Source organism: Setaria viridis, chromosome 8 (genome assembly GCF_005286985.2).
Source record: "Setaria viridis chromosome 8, Setaria_viridis_v4.0, whole genome shotgun sequence".
NCBI classification, from domain to species: domain Eukaryota; kingdom Viridiplantae; phylum Streptophyta; class Magnoliopsida; order Poales; family Poaceae; genus Setaria; species Setaria viridis.
Window position 1 is genome coordinate 22,692,666 of NC_048270.2, and position 18,825 is coordinate 22,711,490.

The 18,825-nt window shown below is 43.4% G+C and overlaps 1 protein-coding gene across 1 annotated transcript; it reads left to right on the forward strand.

The window, feature by feature from the left end:
* The first annotated feature begins 16,379 nt into the window (after nucleotides 1–16,379).
* On the forward strand, nucleotides 16,380–18,477 carry LOC117866210 (cytochrome P450 94B3). The gene is made up of 2 exons (XM_034750367.2): nucleotides 16,380–18,313; nucleotides 18,407–18,477. The coding sequence occupies exon 1, from the start codon at nucleotides 16,690–16,692 to the stop codon at nucleotides 18,271–18,273; it is 1,584 nt and encodes a 527-aa protein (XP_034606258.1). The 5' UTR covers nucleotides 16,380–16,689; the 3' UTR covers nucleotides 18,274–18,313; nucleotides 18,407–18,477.
* Nucleotides 18,478–18,825: the final 348 nt, after the last annotated feature.

Sequence of the window (18,825 nt, forward strand, 5' to 3'; positions counted from 1 at the left end):
GATTTGGAAGGTTTATGAGCTTCCTTAATACTAATGGTTTGATTTGAGATCATGGGAATCATTATGAAGACACTCCTACCTACCATCACATGGAAAAGAATACAAAGGAGTGGGCAGCCATGCCTCTTTGTGCAGTTCACAAGACAAGATGATGGGCATAATTGAAGAAAGGACACACCTATGACACATAGGTACCAAATAATGAGCAAGTTGACATTGTTTTCAATCCAAAGGAGTAGAGAAGGTTTTTTTGACGGTGCCATTCATGTGAAGACCTAAAAATTCAGTGCTATAATGGACAAGCTATCTTGTGAAGAAAGAAGACAAGCAAAGGAGGAGGGAAGGCACCATGCCGATTGGCCTGGTGAGGCTCAAGCTGATTGGCCTAAGCTCTTTTTAAGCCTCTCGACATCCCCCTTTGGTAGGTACCCCCCTCTAACACTTGTTCATCATATTTTTCATCCAAAACACTAAATACACCAGCACATAGGCTCTGAAAAATTTGAGAACCAAAACTTCATAAAAAATTCCAGCCACCAAAAATTTCAGCTAGCAACTCCTGTTAGTCTTTGCTCTTGTGCATACCTTTCATTGGCAAGAAACCCTGGCAGAGTGTTTTATTGAAGTGTGCAGCAATCAAGAGCATTGGAAGGCTTTTTCGGAGGCCGAGCAAGTCACATTCATCAGCTGACGCTTCATCCATGTTGGGCGCTTTGCAGCAGCACTTGGTCTCTAAGTCACCGCGAGGCAACGACGTCGACATGGTGCCACCCCAGAGCGACCCAATGCTCCTCGGCGGAATGCGGGAAACTAGAAGCTCTTCCATGCGGTTTGATGAACCACGTGGAATACCTGAAGCTGCACCACAAACTTTAGGAAGAGCGACTCGCTCTCAAAGTGGTTTCACTGAGAAAAAGTCGAAGTATGGCTTCACAATAAAAAGCAAGGATGAAGAGGAGAGGCTGAAGAAAATTGAAGGAAGAATTGTTTCCAACCATGACTTCAATGATGATTTTCTTTAGAAGATTGGGTTTCATAATGACATATACAAGCTTCTGAACAACATTGCGTGTAACTGGACATGGCATGTGAGATGTTCATGACCATGAAAAAGATCATAAGATGGAAGAAGGGAACAAATTCCATGCCTATCCTTTAGAATAAAGGATGAAGAGAATATTATCACATATGAAGGCACTACAAGACTGCTGGGTTTCAATCCACAACCCTAGAATTTGGAGAATTAGAAGAATAAGACTTGAAGAAGTTTGGAAGGACATTTCTAAGGAGGATAATAGGCAGAGGAAAAATATTTGCAACCACATCCTATAGATATTTCACTTTTGGATGTGCCATCGTATCTCGGGGAGGATGAAAGAGAACAAGATTACTGATTATGAGATTAACTGGTTTTATTATGCAGTAGTAGGGAAGCAAGTAATTGACCCTTCTTACTTGATGATCAACAGATGGCTTGCTAAAGCTACGTTTGGAACCGGAACTTTTGGTTTGGGATGCTACCTCACAATTATAGCATCAAGTTTGAAGCCGGATATTGAAAGGAACTCCAAGTGGTTAATAAATGCAGGAAGCAATGATGCCAGGACCATGAAAAATGCACACTTGATTGGCAACAATGAAGAAAAAGGCTATATAGTTGGGGTCACCAATGTTAAATTGCGTGACAGAAAACTGGTATATTTCATGTGGGCAAAACCGACGGGCGTGAAGAGGGAATATTAATTCCTGCAAAGAAAGAAAAAAGAGAACAAAGACTTGAAGAAGGCTCATCTTCCCAAGCAGCTCTAGAAGTACCAGTACCGCCACCCAGCTCAAGCTACAGGCAAACTGAGTTTTAGAATGCACCTAGTTACAAAGGAGTCCCTGAAGGATGACAACAACAACAGTGACCTGAAGCGCTAGCAGAAGCATGGGCGCAAGGCCTATTTGCAAAACATGGTTTTCAGCAACTGGCGTATCCACTACGATTGGCATATCCGCAATCGGCGCAACCACCACCTCCACCACCACATGCTTATCATGGCTACCTGCCACCTCCTTTTCAGGGATGTCCACCATATGCACCATTGTCTTCTCAGTTTAGCCACCTGCCATAGCCACAGAGAGGAGCGTGCACCATAGGTACTTATGTGCAAAGAAATTTATAAGATACGAATACTATGAGGCAAGCCACCGACAGGATCAAAGAAGGAAACATAAGCATCGCTTATCAGTTCGGCATGATGGGAATTGTGCCTCCGGATCAGTATCAAGGTGGAGCGTAGGAGCACTACGAGTAGAGATATTACGAGCACTAGTAGCAAGAGGAGCCATATTATGAGCCATCGTAGGATGATTTGGATTGAAGACCGAAGGAACCGAATAAATACGCACACGTGTGGTTTGATTTTTCTTGTCTTTTCTTTAGTTATTTCAGTATGTGTGTTGGGTGTGCGTAGTATTTTCTATTTTCTATTTTTGTTTTATTTTCTCTTTATTTTCAGTTTGTGAGTTTGTTTTTATTTCACCATGTCACGCTTAAATAAAAAATGCATCACTTGAACCTAATGACATGTGATTAATTGTGATGGTTTAAGTTCTTCTCATGATGAAATATGATGATCGTTGCTGCTTTGTTTAGTTTTTGTACTTGATTATTGCACCATTGAACTAATGCTCTCTCTAACACGATCTGAAATTTACATAAATATCAGCTTATCTTTTTGTGGAGGTTATGAAAATTTGGACCCATATATTTATTTATTGCTTTCTCTTTTAAATGGATCAAATTCTCTTTTATTTTTGAATATCATTACACTGACCTTGTCAATGATACTTCTTGCAATTGTTCTACCTATCCCAAGACAAATATTTATATCATGATGAACCATAGATTGCAAGATTTATTTTTGGGTGAATTGATTCAGAATTTACTTCTATGGTATAAGACTTAGAAGCTGGTGATTCCATTGTGTAACCTTTTATTGCTAGCCTTCCTGTCCATGCAATGTGAATTTCTACACCGGAAATCTTGCAAACCTTGCTGGGCGTCCAAACCTAAACCCAAATATTTCATTTTTGTGACTACCTTATTGACCACAATCTAATATGAGTATGGAAAATATTTCGAGGAAGATTCAAGAGATTAGTCCGTGCTTTTTCAAGAAAATCAAGACCTGGAGGCATCCACCAGTACGAAAAATAAAAAGCAAAGGAAACAGAGACCACAAGGGGCCAGGCCGGTCGGCCTGGACACCCACAGGCCAATTGCCATAGGGTGTTTCCCTCTCTGCCACCTCTAATATTTGGCATGGAAGTCCCACCAGAGGAATAGATTAATTTTTTCTAGAAGATCAAAGATTTTGGTACTTACAATAGCAATTTCTCCTTCTTCCTTTTCATGCTCGAGTACGCGCATCCTCTAAGCATGGGGGAGAGTCATCACATTATCACTAACTACTACTGAGTAATTAATATGTTGAAAGAAATCTAAGGAGAAAAAAGAAAAAAAATATGGAAAAACAAAAAACGAAAAAATGAGCACAAGAAAAAAAGAAATGAAGCCGTTGACATCGAATCATCGGACTTCTATAATTAGTTTCGGAACATGAAGCCTTCATACTTCGAAACTGGGGGGCCTGTGTTAACACCAAAATTTAGAAATGTGCTCTGAAAGGAAGGTATCAGCCAATGATGAAAAAAAATAATGAAATCTCCTAAATAAGGCTGAAGAAAGAAAAAGTAAGAAAAGGAAATCAACGTACGGCGGCAAGAATTGAATGACATATTCTGGAGATAGAGTTGGTTAGGATAAGTTTGATTAGAGATAGAGTTGGATTAGTTAGAGATAGAGTTTTGATTAGAAAAGATTGTGTACATGACTTGCCTTGTACGTGGTGCGTCAGAGGCCATCCATCCTATAAATATAAGGGCTCGACGATCAATAAACAAACATATTTACCTTTACTTTTTGGCTTCACGCCATGCATTAGGAGTAGGAGTAATGTAGCTTCTCGACGAGTTCCTTCTAGCAAGCTGGGCTGCATCGACTTCGATCTCCGGCGAGCTGCAAGTTCCGTCACCAGGTGTTCTAGGCTTTAACCACCAGGCACATCGCTGTGGTTTCGTCTAGTTTCATCTGCCAGTTATTGAGTATCTTGGATCTTCGACTTACGGCACATCGCTTCTATCTCGATCTACGTTATTCACCAGTTATCCTTCCTTGATTAAGCTTGCATCGGCTGATATTTATCTGTTCTTTCGTCTTGCTGTTCAGTTTGCTTTAATTAGCTTTAGATCGGTTCATCATAGACGATAGATTATTTAATAGCCTGTTGCATCTTAATCTTGGCCATCCTTCGGAGTGTTGTTGGGAGCAAGTTCCGTTGTGATTGGATTCATCGGCTAGTAGGGTTCAGATTAACATCCTGCTAAATATTTCTAGACTTCAACTACCAGGCACATCGTTGTGGTTTCACCTAGAAATATTGGTGGTGACGTTAGTTTAGATCTCATCGGCTTGTGACTCTAGCTATGGTGGAGCAACAACTCAATAGCATCCTATTTCCTATCGGCCATCTGGCTGATGGTTATTGTAAATTACATTAAATCAGTTGGATGGCCGATGAATCACTCACATTCATCAAGGTACTGGAATTGGCTTCATAGCCGATATATTTGTCATGGTTTATTTTGTTGCACCATTATCACTACTGTGCAAGGATCATATCGGCCCGATCGGCTGACTCCATCGAACTTCGAGAGAATTATCTCCACCTTATCAGTTGAATGGTCAAACTGACTGGCACGTCCGCGCACACCACGCGCGCCGATTTGGATTCTGCACTGGAGGTAAGCAGATCTCCTAGGTTCTCATGTAGTGATGCAGGGTCCATCATCATCAGGATTTTGTATCAACACATTCTGGCAAACCCGGTGGGACGCGATTGACATTTTGATGGCAATTGGTGATCAAGTTTCAAACAACGTATAGGTGACTCCTCTAGGAGAATTATTTTTTATCAAACATCGGGCATGCAAAATTATATCGGCTACTTGGTTCAGAGAAGGCATATCGGCTGCTTCGGATAGGACATGGCGGATGGGAGTAATAAAAGGGAAGCCGATGGCAGGAATAAAAAGATAATTTTGGCTGCCAATAATTATTACGAGATAGTCCATATATTTAATCGGCTCATCGTTACTTCACCCGCGTCGATCATTGAGCTGCGCCATCGGCCCATCATTATGGCCCCACTAATACGAGGCGACTGAAGATGCCAGATTGTAGCTGCCGATGCTAATTATAAAAAAAATATCGGCCGATTGGAAATTTCATCAGCTGATTAAAAATTAGATCATCCGATTGAGAGTTGTATCAGCTGATTAAAAAAAAGTGCATTCGACCGATTGAGATATATAAAAAAAAAGAAGGTATCGGCTGATTGAAATAGGAGAAGCATCGGCTGATTCAGATAAAAAAAAGTGTCGACTGAGAAAATAAAAGGATTGTATGGGCAGCCGATAGAGGAGATAATAAAAAGGTACATCGGCTGAGACAATAAAAGGACTGCATAGACAGCCGATGGACTACATAGGCAGCCAATAAAAGAAATAAATAAAAGAAGACAAAGAAGGGCAGCCGATAGAAAATCTTCAGCCAATGGACAAGAAAAGAAAATAAAAAAGGAGGGAGCAGCCGATAGCTCCGGCCGACGGAGAAGAAATAGATGAAAACAAACAGAGAGAAAGGAGCAGTCAGCTGATGGAAAATAGGTTCAGCCGATATTAAAAAAAGAAAGAGAGAAGGTGGCATCGGCCGATGGTATTTCGGATTGAAAAAAAAAAGAAAAAAAAAAAGGGGTGGCATCGGCCGACTGAAAATTGGTTCAGCCGATTAAAAATTGCATCAGCTTTCGACTGATTTATTGCAAAGTAGTGTCAGCTGACTAAGAGAAATAAGTATCGGCTGCCTATTTAACATTTTCCCACAACCGATGGGAGAGATGGAGGAAGACAACCCATGGTGTCATGCTGCCGATGACGAGTTGCCGATACTTCCATTTGAATTTATTCTTCTAGCACAAAAGCATCGGCTGATTGCTTGGCTAATAAAAATTGCATCGGCCGTTTGGTTCAAGCAGATTGCATCGATTGATTGGTTCAAGCAAGATAGTATCGGCTGCTTATAGAATGTATCGGATATTAATTTCGAAGCATGAAATATTCATACTCCGAAACTGGGGGGCCTATGTTGACAAGAAAAGCTTGCTGGTTACTGCACCAAGTTTTGGTGTCAACATACTTGATCTTTTGTTTCCATTGCCAGCGGATTCATTGGCTCAGAGTGGGATCAAGACATCAAGCTGATAGAGTTCTTTATATTTCAAGAGGAGTCGATGATGCTTTGAATATTGCAACCAAACGTCATTGGCTCTAAAGACACCGAATCATCGAACTTCTATGATCAGTTTCGGAACATGAAGCCTTCATACTCCAAAACTGGGGGGCCTGTGTTGACACCGAATCATCGGACTTCCTTAATTAGTTTCGGAACATGAATCCTTCATACTTCGAAACTGGGGGGGCCTGTGTTAACACCAAAATTTAGAAATGTGCTCTGAAAGGAAGGTATCGGCCGATGATGCAAAAAAATAATGAAATCTCCTAAATAAGGCTGAAGAAAGAAAAAGCAAGGAAAGGAAATCAACGCCCGTGGCAAGAATTGAATAAAATATTCTGGAGATAGAGTTGGTTAGGATAAGCTTGATTAGAGATAGAGTTGGATTAGTTAGAGATAGAGTTTTGATTAGAAAAGATTGTGTACATGACTTGCCTTGTACGTGGTGCGTCAGAGGCCATCCGCCCTATAAATATAAGGGGTTGTCGCCATTGTAATTTTAATCACACGATCAATAAACAAACATATTTACCTTTACTTTTCGGCTTCACATCATTGCATTAGGAGTAGAAGTAATGTAGCTTCTTGATGAGTTCCTTCTAGCAAGCTGGGGTGCATCGACTTCGATCTCCGGCGAGCTACAAGTTCCGTCACCAGGTGTTCTAGGTTTTAACCACCGGGCGCATCGCTGTGATTTCGTCTAGTTTCATCTGCCAGTTATTGAGTATCTTGGATCTTCGACTTACGGCGCATCGCTTCTGTCTCGATCTACGGTATTCACCAGTTATCCTGCCTTGATTAAGCTTGCATCGGCTGATATTTATCTGTTCTTTCGTCTTGCCGTTCAGTTTGCTTTAATTAGCTTTAGATCGGTTCATCATAGACGATAGATCATTTAATAGCCTGTTGCATCTTACTCTTGGCCATCATTCGGAGGGTTGTTTGGAGCAAGTTCCGTTGTGATTGGATTCATCGGCTAGCGGGGTTCAGATTAACATTCTGCTAAATATTTCTAGACTTCAACTACCGGGCGCATCGCTGTGGTTTCACCTAGAAATATTGGTGGTGATGTTAGTTTAGATCTCATCAGCTTGTGGCTCTAGCTATGGTGGAGCAACAACTCAACAGCATCGTATTTTCTATCGCCTGTATGGTTGATGGTTATTGTAAATTATATTAAATTGGCTGGATGGCCCATGAATCGCACACATTCATCAAGGTACTGGAATCGGCTTCACAGCCGATATATTTATCATGATTTATTTTGTTGCACCATTATCGCTACTATGGCAGGATTATATTGGCCTAATCGGTCGGTTGGCTCGGACTACACAACGACTATCATCTCCTTGTCAGTTGAATGGTCAAACTGACTGGCATGCCGGCGCACACCACGCGCGCCGATTTGGATTCTGCACTGGAGTTAAGCAGATCTTCTAGGTCCTCTTGTGCTGATGTAGGCTCCATCACCGCCAGAATTTTGCGTCAACACATTTTGGCATGCTCAAGCACTCCTAAGTTCTTTGAGCTTTATAAAGATCCCAAGTGCTTTCAAGATTAAGGATTATTCCATACTCTTTTCCCCAGCCATGTCCAATCTGATTACGAGAAGTTTATTCGTATCTCGCGATCACCCTTTGCCCCTGCACATGTGCACTATCTAAATGTGTCTGTTCATTCTTTCCCTCCCCATGAGCAATTATTTTCCATGACCTTTTTGACAAGTCTCAATAAGGTCCATATCCTGATTATAATAGTTTTGCTAGGACTAACCTTTCCAGAAATCTAGATAAAGCTTTACGCATATTTTGTGAGCGATGATGTGTTGGAAAAGTTATAGCATAGGTTTGAGAGACTTCATGAGCTGAAAGAACATGAGCAATTGCATTGAAGTTTAAATTGTTGATCTCGGGTTAGTTTCTTTTTGGAAAAAGTTTTATTGCAAATCTTCTGAGATTTCTTTAACTGAGAGCAAGAAAATTTATTCATTATGGGATGTGCTTAATGATATCTACCCTCCATATTAGAAAATGTTGGTCACAACTTGAATACTAATTGAAAAATCCTATGAGAGCATTATGTTTTCTTGTGTATGATTAAATGCAGGATTGAACACTGAAAGGCAACGTTGATTTCTATTGAAGACTTACTCAATGACGAGCAAGGTTTAAGCATGAGGGGATTATTGACACTCGTTATTGACACACTTTTACCCCTGTTTATCTTCATAATGACATGAATTTAATACCTAAACTATCGATCACACCTAATAAACCGGTCATTTTCCCATATGCAACATATTTTGGAGAATATTCTACTTTTTTGCAGGAAATTGGACCTAAAGGTAGATTTTTGGATAAAGCCTGAAACAAGCAACGAACCACACGAAGACGAAGGTCAATGGGCCCAGGAAGGGCCTAGGCCGATCGGTAGGGCCCAAGCTGATCAGTCCAGGGTCTCCTGACCCCTCTCGAGCTCGTTTTTAGCAAGCAATCCTCCAAGATAACTTAAGGGCTAAGTTTGTGAAGATGTGGCAAGGATCAATTCAGGATCAAAGAGGGTGAAACAGAGATTTGGAAAGCTATTGAAGATCAATCTCATCCCATAGCTATTGACGTGTCAGGCCCAAATATGCAAGTGAAGACTCCAGAGCATCTAAGAAGACTTGGGGACGAAGCAGGACGCGAGAGGGCAAAAGGAAGGCACAGACTGATGGGCCTGGACCCTCCCAGGCCGATCGGCCTGGGGGTTTCCTTCGCCCCCTTGCCTTCCAATTTTTGCCACGTGCTCTTACGACTATAAATAACCCGAAAATACACCGAGCCTCATATCCAAGATGACGTACTCGACGTGAAGCAACAAAGGAGCAGAAGGAGCTTAAGGGACACCTCTCCGGAGAGCCGAGGGTTGTGCAGTTCTTGGCGGTGATCACCCTATGTGGAAGATCACGCTGGAGTTGTGGAGCTAGGAGTCATCAAGATCAAGGTAAGATTCTGGTGGTGATCTTGTGATATACAATCATTCTATAGTTTTATGCTCTTTTGGGTTTGCTTGCTTTTCAATCTATGAATCGATGATAGATTGCTTAGGATGTTCTTGTGGTCATGGTGACCGTATTTTCATGCCTGATCTACCGATGAGTATAACATGTTCGTATGATTGTGCCCTTAACCTGCTTGCGCTGATAGAGAGGATCATGACAGGATCTGGCTTGTGTAAGGTGGGGGGTTTTGGGAGCCGGACCGGAGGTGTAGATTTAAAGATGCTTTTTACTAGGATCAAATCTATGTTGCTTTGCTATCCATGCTCAGAATTACAACATATGCATAGTCTAGGTTGCTCTAGATTGGTTACCTCTACTCTATTTGTTATCTGTCTGTACATAGTAGATTGGATCTAAATCTCTCATCAACACTAAGTTCATACTAACAATGCTAGCTAGTTGAAGTAGATCTTGTGCTATAAGTTCCACGGATTGATAAACTTTTAGGGAAGTGCGCTTCCAGTTCACAAATTGGCGTGCTAACCACCATCAACACGCCAAAACTATTAACAATCCCTATTCACAACGGTAAGTTGGTGAGATTTTCAAAAAATCTCAAAAAAAAAACGTGTGAGGTGTATCAGGTCATCCATCACGATGGGACCACCACCTAAAAAACGTGGCAAAGATGGCCATGTCCAGGCTACAGTACTTTAAGTTCACAGTCCACAAGCAAGGCAGTTGCAACCATGTCTAGGGCGTTCAATTTGCATGTGTCAAAGACGTGGCTACTTGGTAGCCACGTCGAAGGTAAGGTTAGCAAGTGGAGTGCGAGAGGAACAGAAAGAAGCGATATGATGCAGGATAAGGTATCTTTGGTTGCATTGCTACCCCCACACAATAGACCTTTGCTTGACGATAGGAAAGGCCCTCCAGAGCTCAACAAAATTATAGCAAAGTTCATGCACCCTTCTTTTTCGGGAAATCTGACCTCCCAGCTCGCATATTCCCACTCGGTGCGCCTAGGGAAATATATATAAGTGTGCTACTCCCTCCGTTCCAATTTATAGATTGTTTTGGTTTTCTAGATTCATAGATATTATTATGCATAGATTTTTCGTTCCAATTTGTAGATCATTTTAGTTTTTTCATAGATAATAATATCTAGAAATCTAGAAAAATCAAAACGACCTGCAAATTTGAATGGAGGGAGTATATGCGAGAACCCACATATAGTTTGTACTTGTAGTGGGGGCATGTGCGAGCTAGGAAGTCCATTTCTACAAAAAAAAAAGAGGTTGCAGCCTCGACGTAGATTCCGTCTCCAAATGTAACCCGCGCTGATCCCATCTCGCGAAATTAGAATCGTCCGGGAGCCCGGAAGAAGGCCGGCCGGCTAGAAGGGACTCGACTGGGCTCTGCTCAGGAGCTGGGGAACACGTTGCCGGTAGCTTGCTTTCGATGGCGTACATCATGCGCGTTGAACATGGATGCACATAGAGATATTTGCCTCTCCGGGCATTGCGTCCGGGAGCCGTTTTTGAAAGCAAGGAATGCCCTGCCAAAAGAGCTAGCGGCAGACGGATGCACAACGTGCGTGCGCGCACCGTTACAGCTGGGGTGTCGTCGCTTGGCGCTTCAATTATGGATGAGGATCGGGTAACACATCTAACGTCTTTATTTGGAAGTTGGTTTTGCTCATTTCAGCACTCTGATCCTACCACTTGCCTCACAAATGAGCAACGCTATGCATGTCTAGGTTCGCTTCTCCGCATCTGTTCTTTGGTCGATGATGCTTTAAGTTTCCACAAGAAGATGATGACTTCTGGATCTGGAAATTATAGGTTGCTCCTCACAACTAAAATACAACTTTGAAGTTTTCATCCATAATCCCCCTGTCAGCTGGTAGTAGATTAGGTTCTAAATTCTGAAAATCCAGGCTTCATATGATCCAAACGAGAGATAAGTCTGGCGGTTTACCAGCTCATGACATGCCGATGTGTAAAGGTCACTTTCTGACATGACTCTTTGTATTATACATTGTCCAAAAGTCTGCTTTTTTTTAGTTTTAACTAGACTTGCTTATTACTAGGTGTGACATTTCTCGTATATATGCATCTATGATCAACTTTTAGATTTGTTTAAACTTAGGCCCCATTTGCTCCACATTGGTCATATGAGTTATATAAAGTAGTTTGTATCTATTGTTACTATAAAATAGAATGAATATGGTTCACTAAATGCAAACAGCATCAGTGTACCCCTAGCTTGAGCCCCATGAATTTTTGGAGGAAGGAATACTCAGCCTTAAGGATTTCTTGGAGCTTTAGGAATGCGCATGCGGCAACCACCAACTGGGTAACTCTACACTGCCAAGAATATAATGGATTCACCAAGCCTAAGGAAAGTGGTCAATGCAATTTCATCTTGCCAAGATGAGTCTTCACAACCGAGCATCACATTTTGATTTTAACGTTACAGTTAAAGCCCAAGGGTGAGGACCACTTGGATCATTGCCATTACAAGATAGGGTCAACAATGTTACTAGCAAAAATGATTATTACACAACTTGGTCTAGCAAATCAACGTTGGGTATTCCTGGGAATACCCAGGAATCATGCTGCCTCCACCCCTGCTAGCAAAGGAGTTAATTAGGTTTCGACAGAAAGAACATTGTTACACAGATATTTAGAGATATGGTCCTTATTAGATTGATTTTTGTCGTGTTTCTTTGGTGTCTGTATGCGCTCAAATGGAAATACGTGCACCTAAGAGTTGTGATCTCATCGTGAACACTAATATGGATAACATATTCGAAAACTATCAAAACTGTGAGGAATTCTCCGAGAGATGAACAAAATGTTAACACGTATATATATCCAAAAGGCTCAAGTAAGTTTCCGGAGACGTATATCATGGGAGTCATGTGGGTAGCCGTTGCTTTCATGCTTTTGTGTAACAGCATGCATTCTTGCACGGAGAATTGCAAACGCATACCTCCTCAGGGGATAGCTTTCATGCATGGCTGCTCCATGGAAAGTTGGACCAGCTATATTCTCAGATGTCGTATATACAACGTGCTTCCATTGCAACTTGGGCAAATGACATGGTTCGGTACGGATAAGTTGTACACTGAGCGATGGGAACACAGGGAAGTTGTTTTTGCTCATGTCGGCCCTCTGCTCGTACATTTAGATATCATGCGTATATACCAGGTGCGTGCATTTAGCTGCTAATTAATTAATGTCCAACTTGTTTCTTTTTTTTGCAAAATAAATATAAGCGTGTTCGGATGCCCTTTTCAGCCGGCTTATCAGCCGTACTGCAGCTTATTCTTTCTCACAGAACACTATTGAATTAGCAGCAAAAAATTACAGCCGAACACAGCCAGATACCGCACAACATATTCCTATTAACACCTTTGAGAGACTAGGCATCAAATATTGAGTTTAACAAAGTCAACATATCCTATTTTTACCACCAAATATTTTATTAGACATTTACTGCTCCAGTATACAGTCAACTCGTCATAATTATGACATGATGTTCACGCAACCCTAGCTCTCCCGATTAAATGGCAATCAGTGTTTCGAAGGCAACACCACAAAGATATAGCAGCAGTGAAGGCCAAATACATGGGAAAGTATATAGTGTAGGGAGCAAACCAACCAGTGGCATGGCATCGAACGCTAGAACAAAAGGAGGAAGATGAAGCTCTGCAGGGGATCTTAGGGCAACTTAGCGTTTAGGCTATTTATTAGTACCGGGTGAGCCGACCGGACTCTCCCTTAGTACCATATTCACAGTACCGGTCCCGAATCCAGTACTAAAGGGTTCCGAACCGGTACTAAAGTTCCATCATCCAATAGTGGTATATTCAAAATATAAGATCGATCTATGTTCACCATAGGTGGGTCTCCAGATCCTCACTATGGATCCACCACTGACGAGGCTCTGAGAATAGCAAAGATGAAAGAGCGTCAGTGCAAGGTAACATATGCACTGGAAAGATGAGGGATGGAGGCAGCGTGCAAGGAAGGCAGTCAGGTGAGAAGGACTTGGTTTCATGGTAGGTGGATCGACAATATATTAGGCACGCGTAAGTTGTTCCCATCAGCATCCAATTATTGTTGTAATTTGATGAAAAAATATTTGGGCGGTGTAGTTTATACAATTTAAAGCTTGTGAATAGGAGCAACTACAACACTTGTAGAGATCTGAGCAATCTAGTTTCCAACTGTGCAATTCGTACCCACGTTTATGTTGGGAAGACATACACGACTAAAGAACAAAGATTCTGCACAATAACAACTGAAAAAAAGTACACATGGAGTTGGCAGTTGCCGCGCCCTAGACAAAACATGAAAGTACAAATGTATTACAAACGACAACAGTAGATGAATCAAAGTACAACACTACTATTAACTAGGTTCCCTACTCCTGGTGCTACATATCATTAGATGGCCTTTGTTTCCACTAAGCTAGCTACACTCTTTAAATCTAGTGGTTGTTGCTATCACAGTCCTAACAGCAGGCTGCATTGTTTATAAGGAAAAAAAAAAGAAAGGGGGTGTGCTGGGCCTGTGAGCTAGTAACCTTCCATATTGTCACGGTCCATATCTTCTCCTTCACATGATCCTGACAAAGAATTCGATGCTGTCCTCTCAAGTCTCAACTAAGGACCTTTGTTTGGACTAGCAAATTTCTCCCGAAATTTCTCCTATTGAAGGAGGTACAATAAAATTGGAACTTTTTTTTTCCTCCGGAATCGAAGAGACATGGTTAACTCCTAGTTCACTAGCTAATCACATGTTGATCTAAAGGACGTTTTCTGATGTGGACTCTGTGTTATACAATTATCCTAACAGCCAAACTTTCTAATTTAGACTTAGTTTTTAGGCATGTGGTTGAGAGGGACTAGAAGGGAAAAACAAGTACAGAAGCGTCCATGGATGTTGATGTTGAACTGCCCAAGGCAAGGCAGTACTACTCTACTCCTTGCAGGAATTTAAAACAGAAAAGATGCCCTGCACCTCCCTGCCCTACTTTATAGCGGATCAGCGTTGGCACTGAAATCCATCTCTGCAAGGACAGTTGGAGAATAGAAATTCAAAGGAAAGTAGGGGGGTGTTTTCGATTCTTTAGTAGCTTCTAAAATTCCTATCTCATCGAATATTTAGATATTAATTAGAAGTATTAAACATAGACTAATTACAAAATTAATTGCACAGATAAAGGCTAATTGGCGAGACCAATCTATTAAGCCTAATTAGTTCATGATTTGATAATGTGATGCTACAGTAAACATATGCTAATGATGGATTAATTAGGCTTAATAGATTCGTCTTGCGAATTAGCCTCTATCTGTGTAATTAGTTTTATAATTAGCTCATGTTTAGTCCTCCTAATTAGCCTCTGAATATTCGATGTGGCATGAATTTTAGTCTGGACTAAAGATCCAAACACCCCTATATGTGATCGAGGACAGCTGCCTAATCTCCAAAGAAACAAAAGGATCAACAATTCATTCATGAGCAACACACACAAACGTTTAATTAGTACGATAGAGGGCTTAAACAAAAGGAGTTGCTGTGCTTCTGAGAAGGTGTGCTTAGTTTGGTTCTCTCCTCGGTTTTAAACAAACAGAGATGGATCCAAATGTAGCAATTATATATCATTAGAAACAGATGCATACTTTTCACTCTGAATGAAATGGAGCTGTACTAAGGTTAGTTTTCATCTCAGATCTATTTGAATGAAATGGTGGAACATGACAAAGAAAGAAGAACAATCATGAGGTCGATGAGCGAGAAGACATATAAAGTACTCCATATTGTATACAAATATGTTTTAAGCATGCATATGTTTTAAAATATTGTAACAGTTTCAATAATGTAGGAGATAAATTATTCTGTGATCAGAATCTTCAGAAACATCGAGTTGCAATGGAAATCTTTTTGATGATTTATTCTTTTTATTCATTCAAATGTGATTTGGAGATCTATATAACATGTCGTTCTCATTGCACATGCTATCTCTTTAATATTGTTTCTCAAATAATGTCTTAACTTCTTGGTTATTTTCTATTCATATGTGAAATGTAAATGAAACTGATCTTAAAACCTTGAAGATAATATCATATCTCTCTCCTGGCACATGCTTACTTTTACACTCACCAGAGAATTATATATCTATACCATTCAACACCCAGATCTGTATTAGCACATGCTATTTGTCCTCCTAGATGTATTAGTTTGGAAATGCTATATATACAACGTATGTAGAACCATATGTTACCCATTAATTGTGACACTACCTAGTCAACCTTGGCTAGCTTAACTCCTAGCTAGTCTTGGAAACTTGGCGTCTTCAGACTAAATCCTACGTTTGGATTCAATGCAATTGAGCATCGATCTTAGCCAGAAATACAAATTTGAGGTTGACTCCAATGCTAATTTCATTTCTGTTCAAAACCCAACACACTCCTAACTCTTGCTAGGTAACTATAGACAATCATCAGGGTTGGTTCTCTCGGTTCTAAAAGCATGCCTATCATCTGTTAAATTTTGTAGGGTGTGCCCATCTACAGAAAGGATTTGTATCCTCCTTGCAGAATCAAGATTCAACCGGATTCTGATCCAGCAATAATAATAATAAAAGAAGAAAAATGACGTGAACCGATGAGCTGAACTTAGCTTGAGCACGAAAAAGAATGCATCGAGCGAAGAAAACCGTGGCAAACAAATTAATAAACTATCGATGCAGAAGTTTTTCTTTCGGGGAACGGTAAAAAATTAAAAAAAAATCAAAATAGCTCTATCACACCCTTGCAATATAACAGTGTTTGTTTCATTAACAATACATAAATGTTAGCCAATGTCAACTGTACAAACATATGCATATGTATGGCAGTAAGACCAATTATTAATTGTATATATATGGCGATACGAGCAATAATTATTGCGAAACAGATGTCCAAAAGAGCAAAACGGCCCGCGAAACGGCGATGCCGAACAGCTCCTTCGCCCCCATGATCCCCAACCAGACAACCAAGTGGAGGCCTGGCCTCCCCCACCTCTACAAAAACGTGGGCATTAACAAGGACCCCTCATGGAGGCATGGACCTCCAATGGCGACCCAGCTGCCGACCTCCCCCTTCTACCCCGATATGTCCACGCATATACATATATATATCGCCGAATAGTGTGGACTGTCTCCCCCATGCTTCCTCTCTCTACAGGTCCTCTCTCCTCTTTAGCTCCTTCCTCCTCCTCTCACTTGGAATTCCTGTTGCAAGTACAGCATAATGATCTGCTACATGCTGTGGTGGTTGGTGGCATGCTGCCTCCTGCTCCTCTTGTACGGCGTTCGGCTCCGTTCCGGCTGGAGCCATGGCCACGGACCGAGGAGCTACCCGGTGATCGGGTGTCTCTTCGCCTTCTACCAGAACCGGTGGCGGCTGCTGGACTGGTACACCGAGCTGCTGGCGGCGTCGCCGACGCAGACGATCGTCGTGGACCGGCTGGGCGCGCGGCGGACGGTGGTGACGGCGAACCCAGTGAACGTGGAGCACATCCTCAAGGGCAACTTCGGCAACTACCCCAAGGGGAAGCCCTTCACCGACATCCTCGGCGACCTGCTCGGCACGGGGATCTTCAACGTCGACGGCGAGCTGTGGTACGCGCAGCGGAAGCTGGTGAGCCACGAGTTCTCGGCGCGAGCGCTCCGGGAGCTGGAGTTCGCCGTGCTCGAGGACGAGGCCCGGGAACGCCTCGTGCCGGCGCTAGGCCTCGCCGCCGCCAGCGGCGACGCCATCGACATGCAGGACCTGCTCCGCCGCTTTTCCTTCGACGTCATCTGCCGGGTGTCGCTCGGCGTTGACCCCGGCTGCCTCGACCCGGCATTGCCGGCGCCAAGGCTGGCGGCGGCGTTCGACGCCGCCGCCGGGATCATCGCCAGGCGCGGCGCCGCGCCGGTGGCCGCCGTATGGAAGGTCAAGCGCGCGCTGGGCGTCGGCTCCGAGAGCCGCCTGCGCGAGGAGATCAGGGTCATCCACGAGGCCGTTATGGACCTCATCCACATCCGCAAGAAGGAGCTCGCCCTGGTCAACGGCGGCGGCGGCGGCAACGACGGGCGGCGGAGCGACCTCCTGTCGCGGATGATGGAATGCGGGTACCCAGACGAGGCGATCCGCGACATGGTGATCAGCTTCATCATGGCCGGCCGCGACACGACGTCGTCGGCGCTGACGTGGTTCTTCTGGCTGCTCACCCGCCACCGCGACGTCGAGCGGGAGGTCCTGCGCGAGGTCGCCGGCGGCGGCGCGGGCCACCACGCCGCCGGCGGGCAGGGAAAGATGCGCGTGCTCCACGCCGCGCTGTGCGAAACGATGCGGCTGTACCCCCCGGTGGCGTGGGACTCGAAGCACGCGGCGGCGGCGGACGTGCTCCCCGACGGCACCCGCGTCGAGCGCGGCGACCGCGTCACCTACTTCCAGTACGGCATGGGGCGGATGGAGTCCATCTGGGGCGCCGACGCCGCCGATTTCAGCCCGCAGCGCTGGCTCTCCCTGCCGGAGGACGGCGCGCCGCCCGCCGCCGTCGCCGGCGTGTCGCCGTTCAAGTACCCGGTGTTCCAGGCCGGGCCGCGGACGTGCCTCGGCAAGGAGATGGCCTTCGTGCAGATGAAGTTCGTAGCAAGCACCGTGCTCCGGCGGTTCGAGCTCACCCCCGTCGACGAGGGGCGCGTGCCGGTGTTCCTGCCGCTGATGACGGCGCACATGGCCGGCGGGCTCAACGTGACGGTGAGGAGCAGAGGGGATCAGCAGGCCGCTGCGGCGGCGGCAGGCGGCAGCACACCCATTGCAGTTGCTGCTGCTACGGGGAATTGATCGAGCACTCCATTCCATCCATCCAGTAGTTAACCCTCATGTAAGTACGACCAATTAAAATCAGGATTGTTTAGTTCATAAAATATATACATTATTAAAAATTCCTGAGGATTGTTGTTATTGCTGCCTACAGATAGTGTACACTTTGTACCATATCATCATCATATGAAAGAGATATACAACAAGCATACAAATTTCCATCTATCCAGCAAGGATACGCCCGGCCACAAGCCATTTTCTTCACAAAAATCTTATTATCTCTACATGTATATACATATATATAAATATCGTCCACATCATGAGTTGGATGGGTGTAGATCAACCTCGACAAGCCGCAACGAATTTCGCTATGTAGAAATATTAAGACATCAGTTTTTTCTCCCCCACAAACCAGCTAGTACTTCACTGCACCAGAAGGTCATCCGAAATTCTCACATCTATACAAACTAAACGTGATGGGAAAATGTTGGTATATGATGATATGTCACAAGCCTTGAGAGGTCTATTTCACCTAATACTACTATCTGTCGAGGGGAGTTGACCTTTCCACGC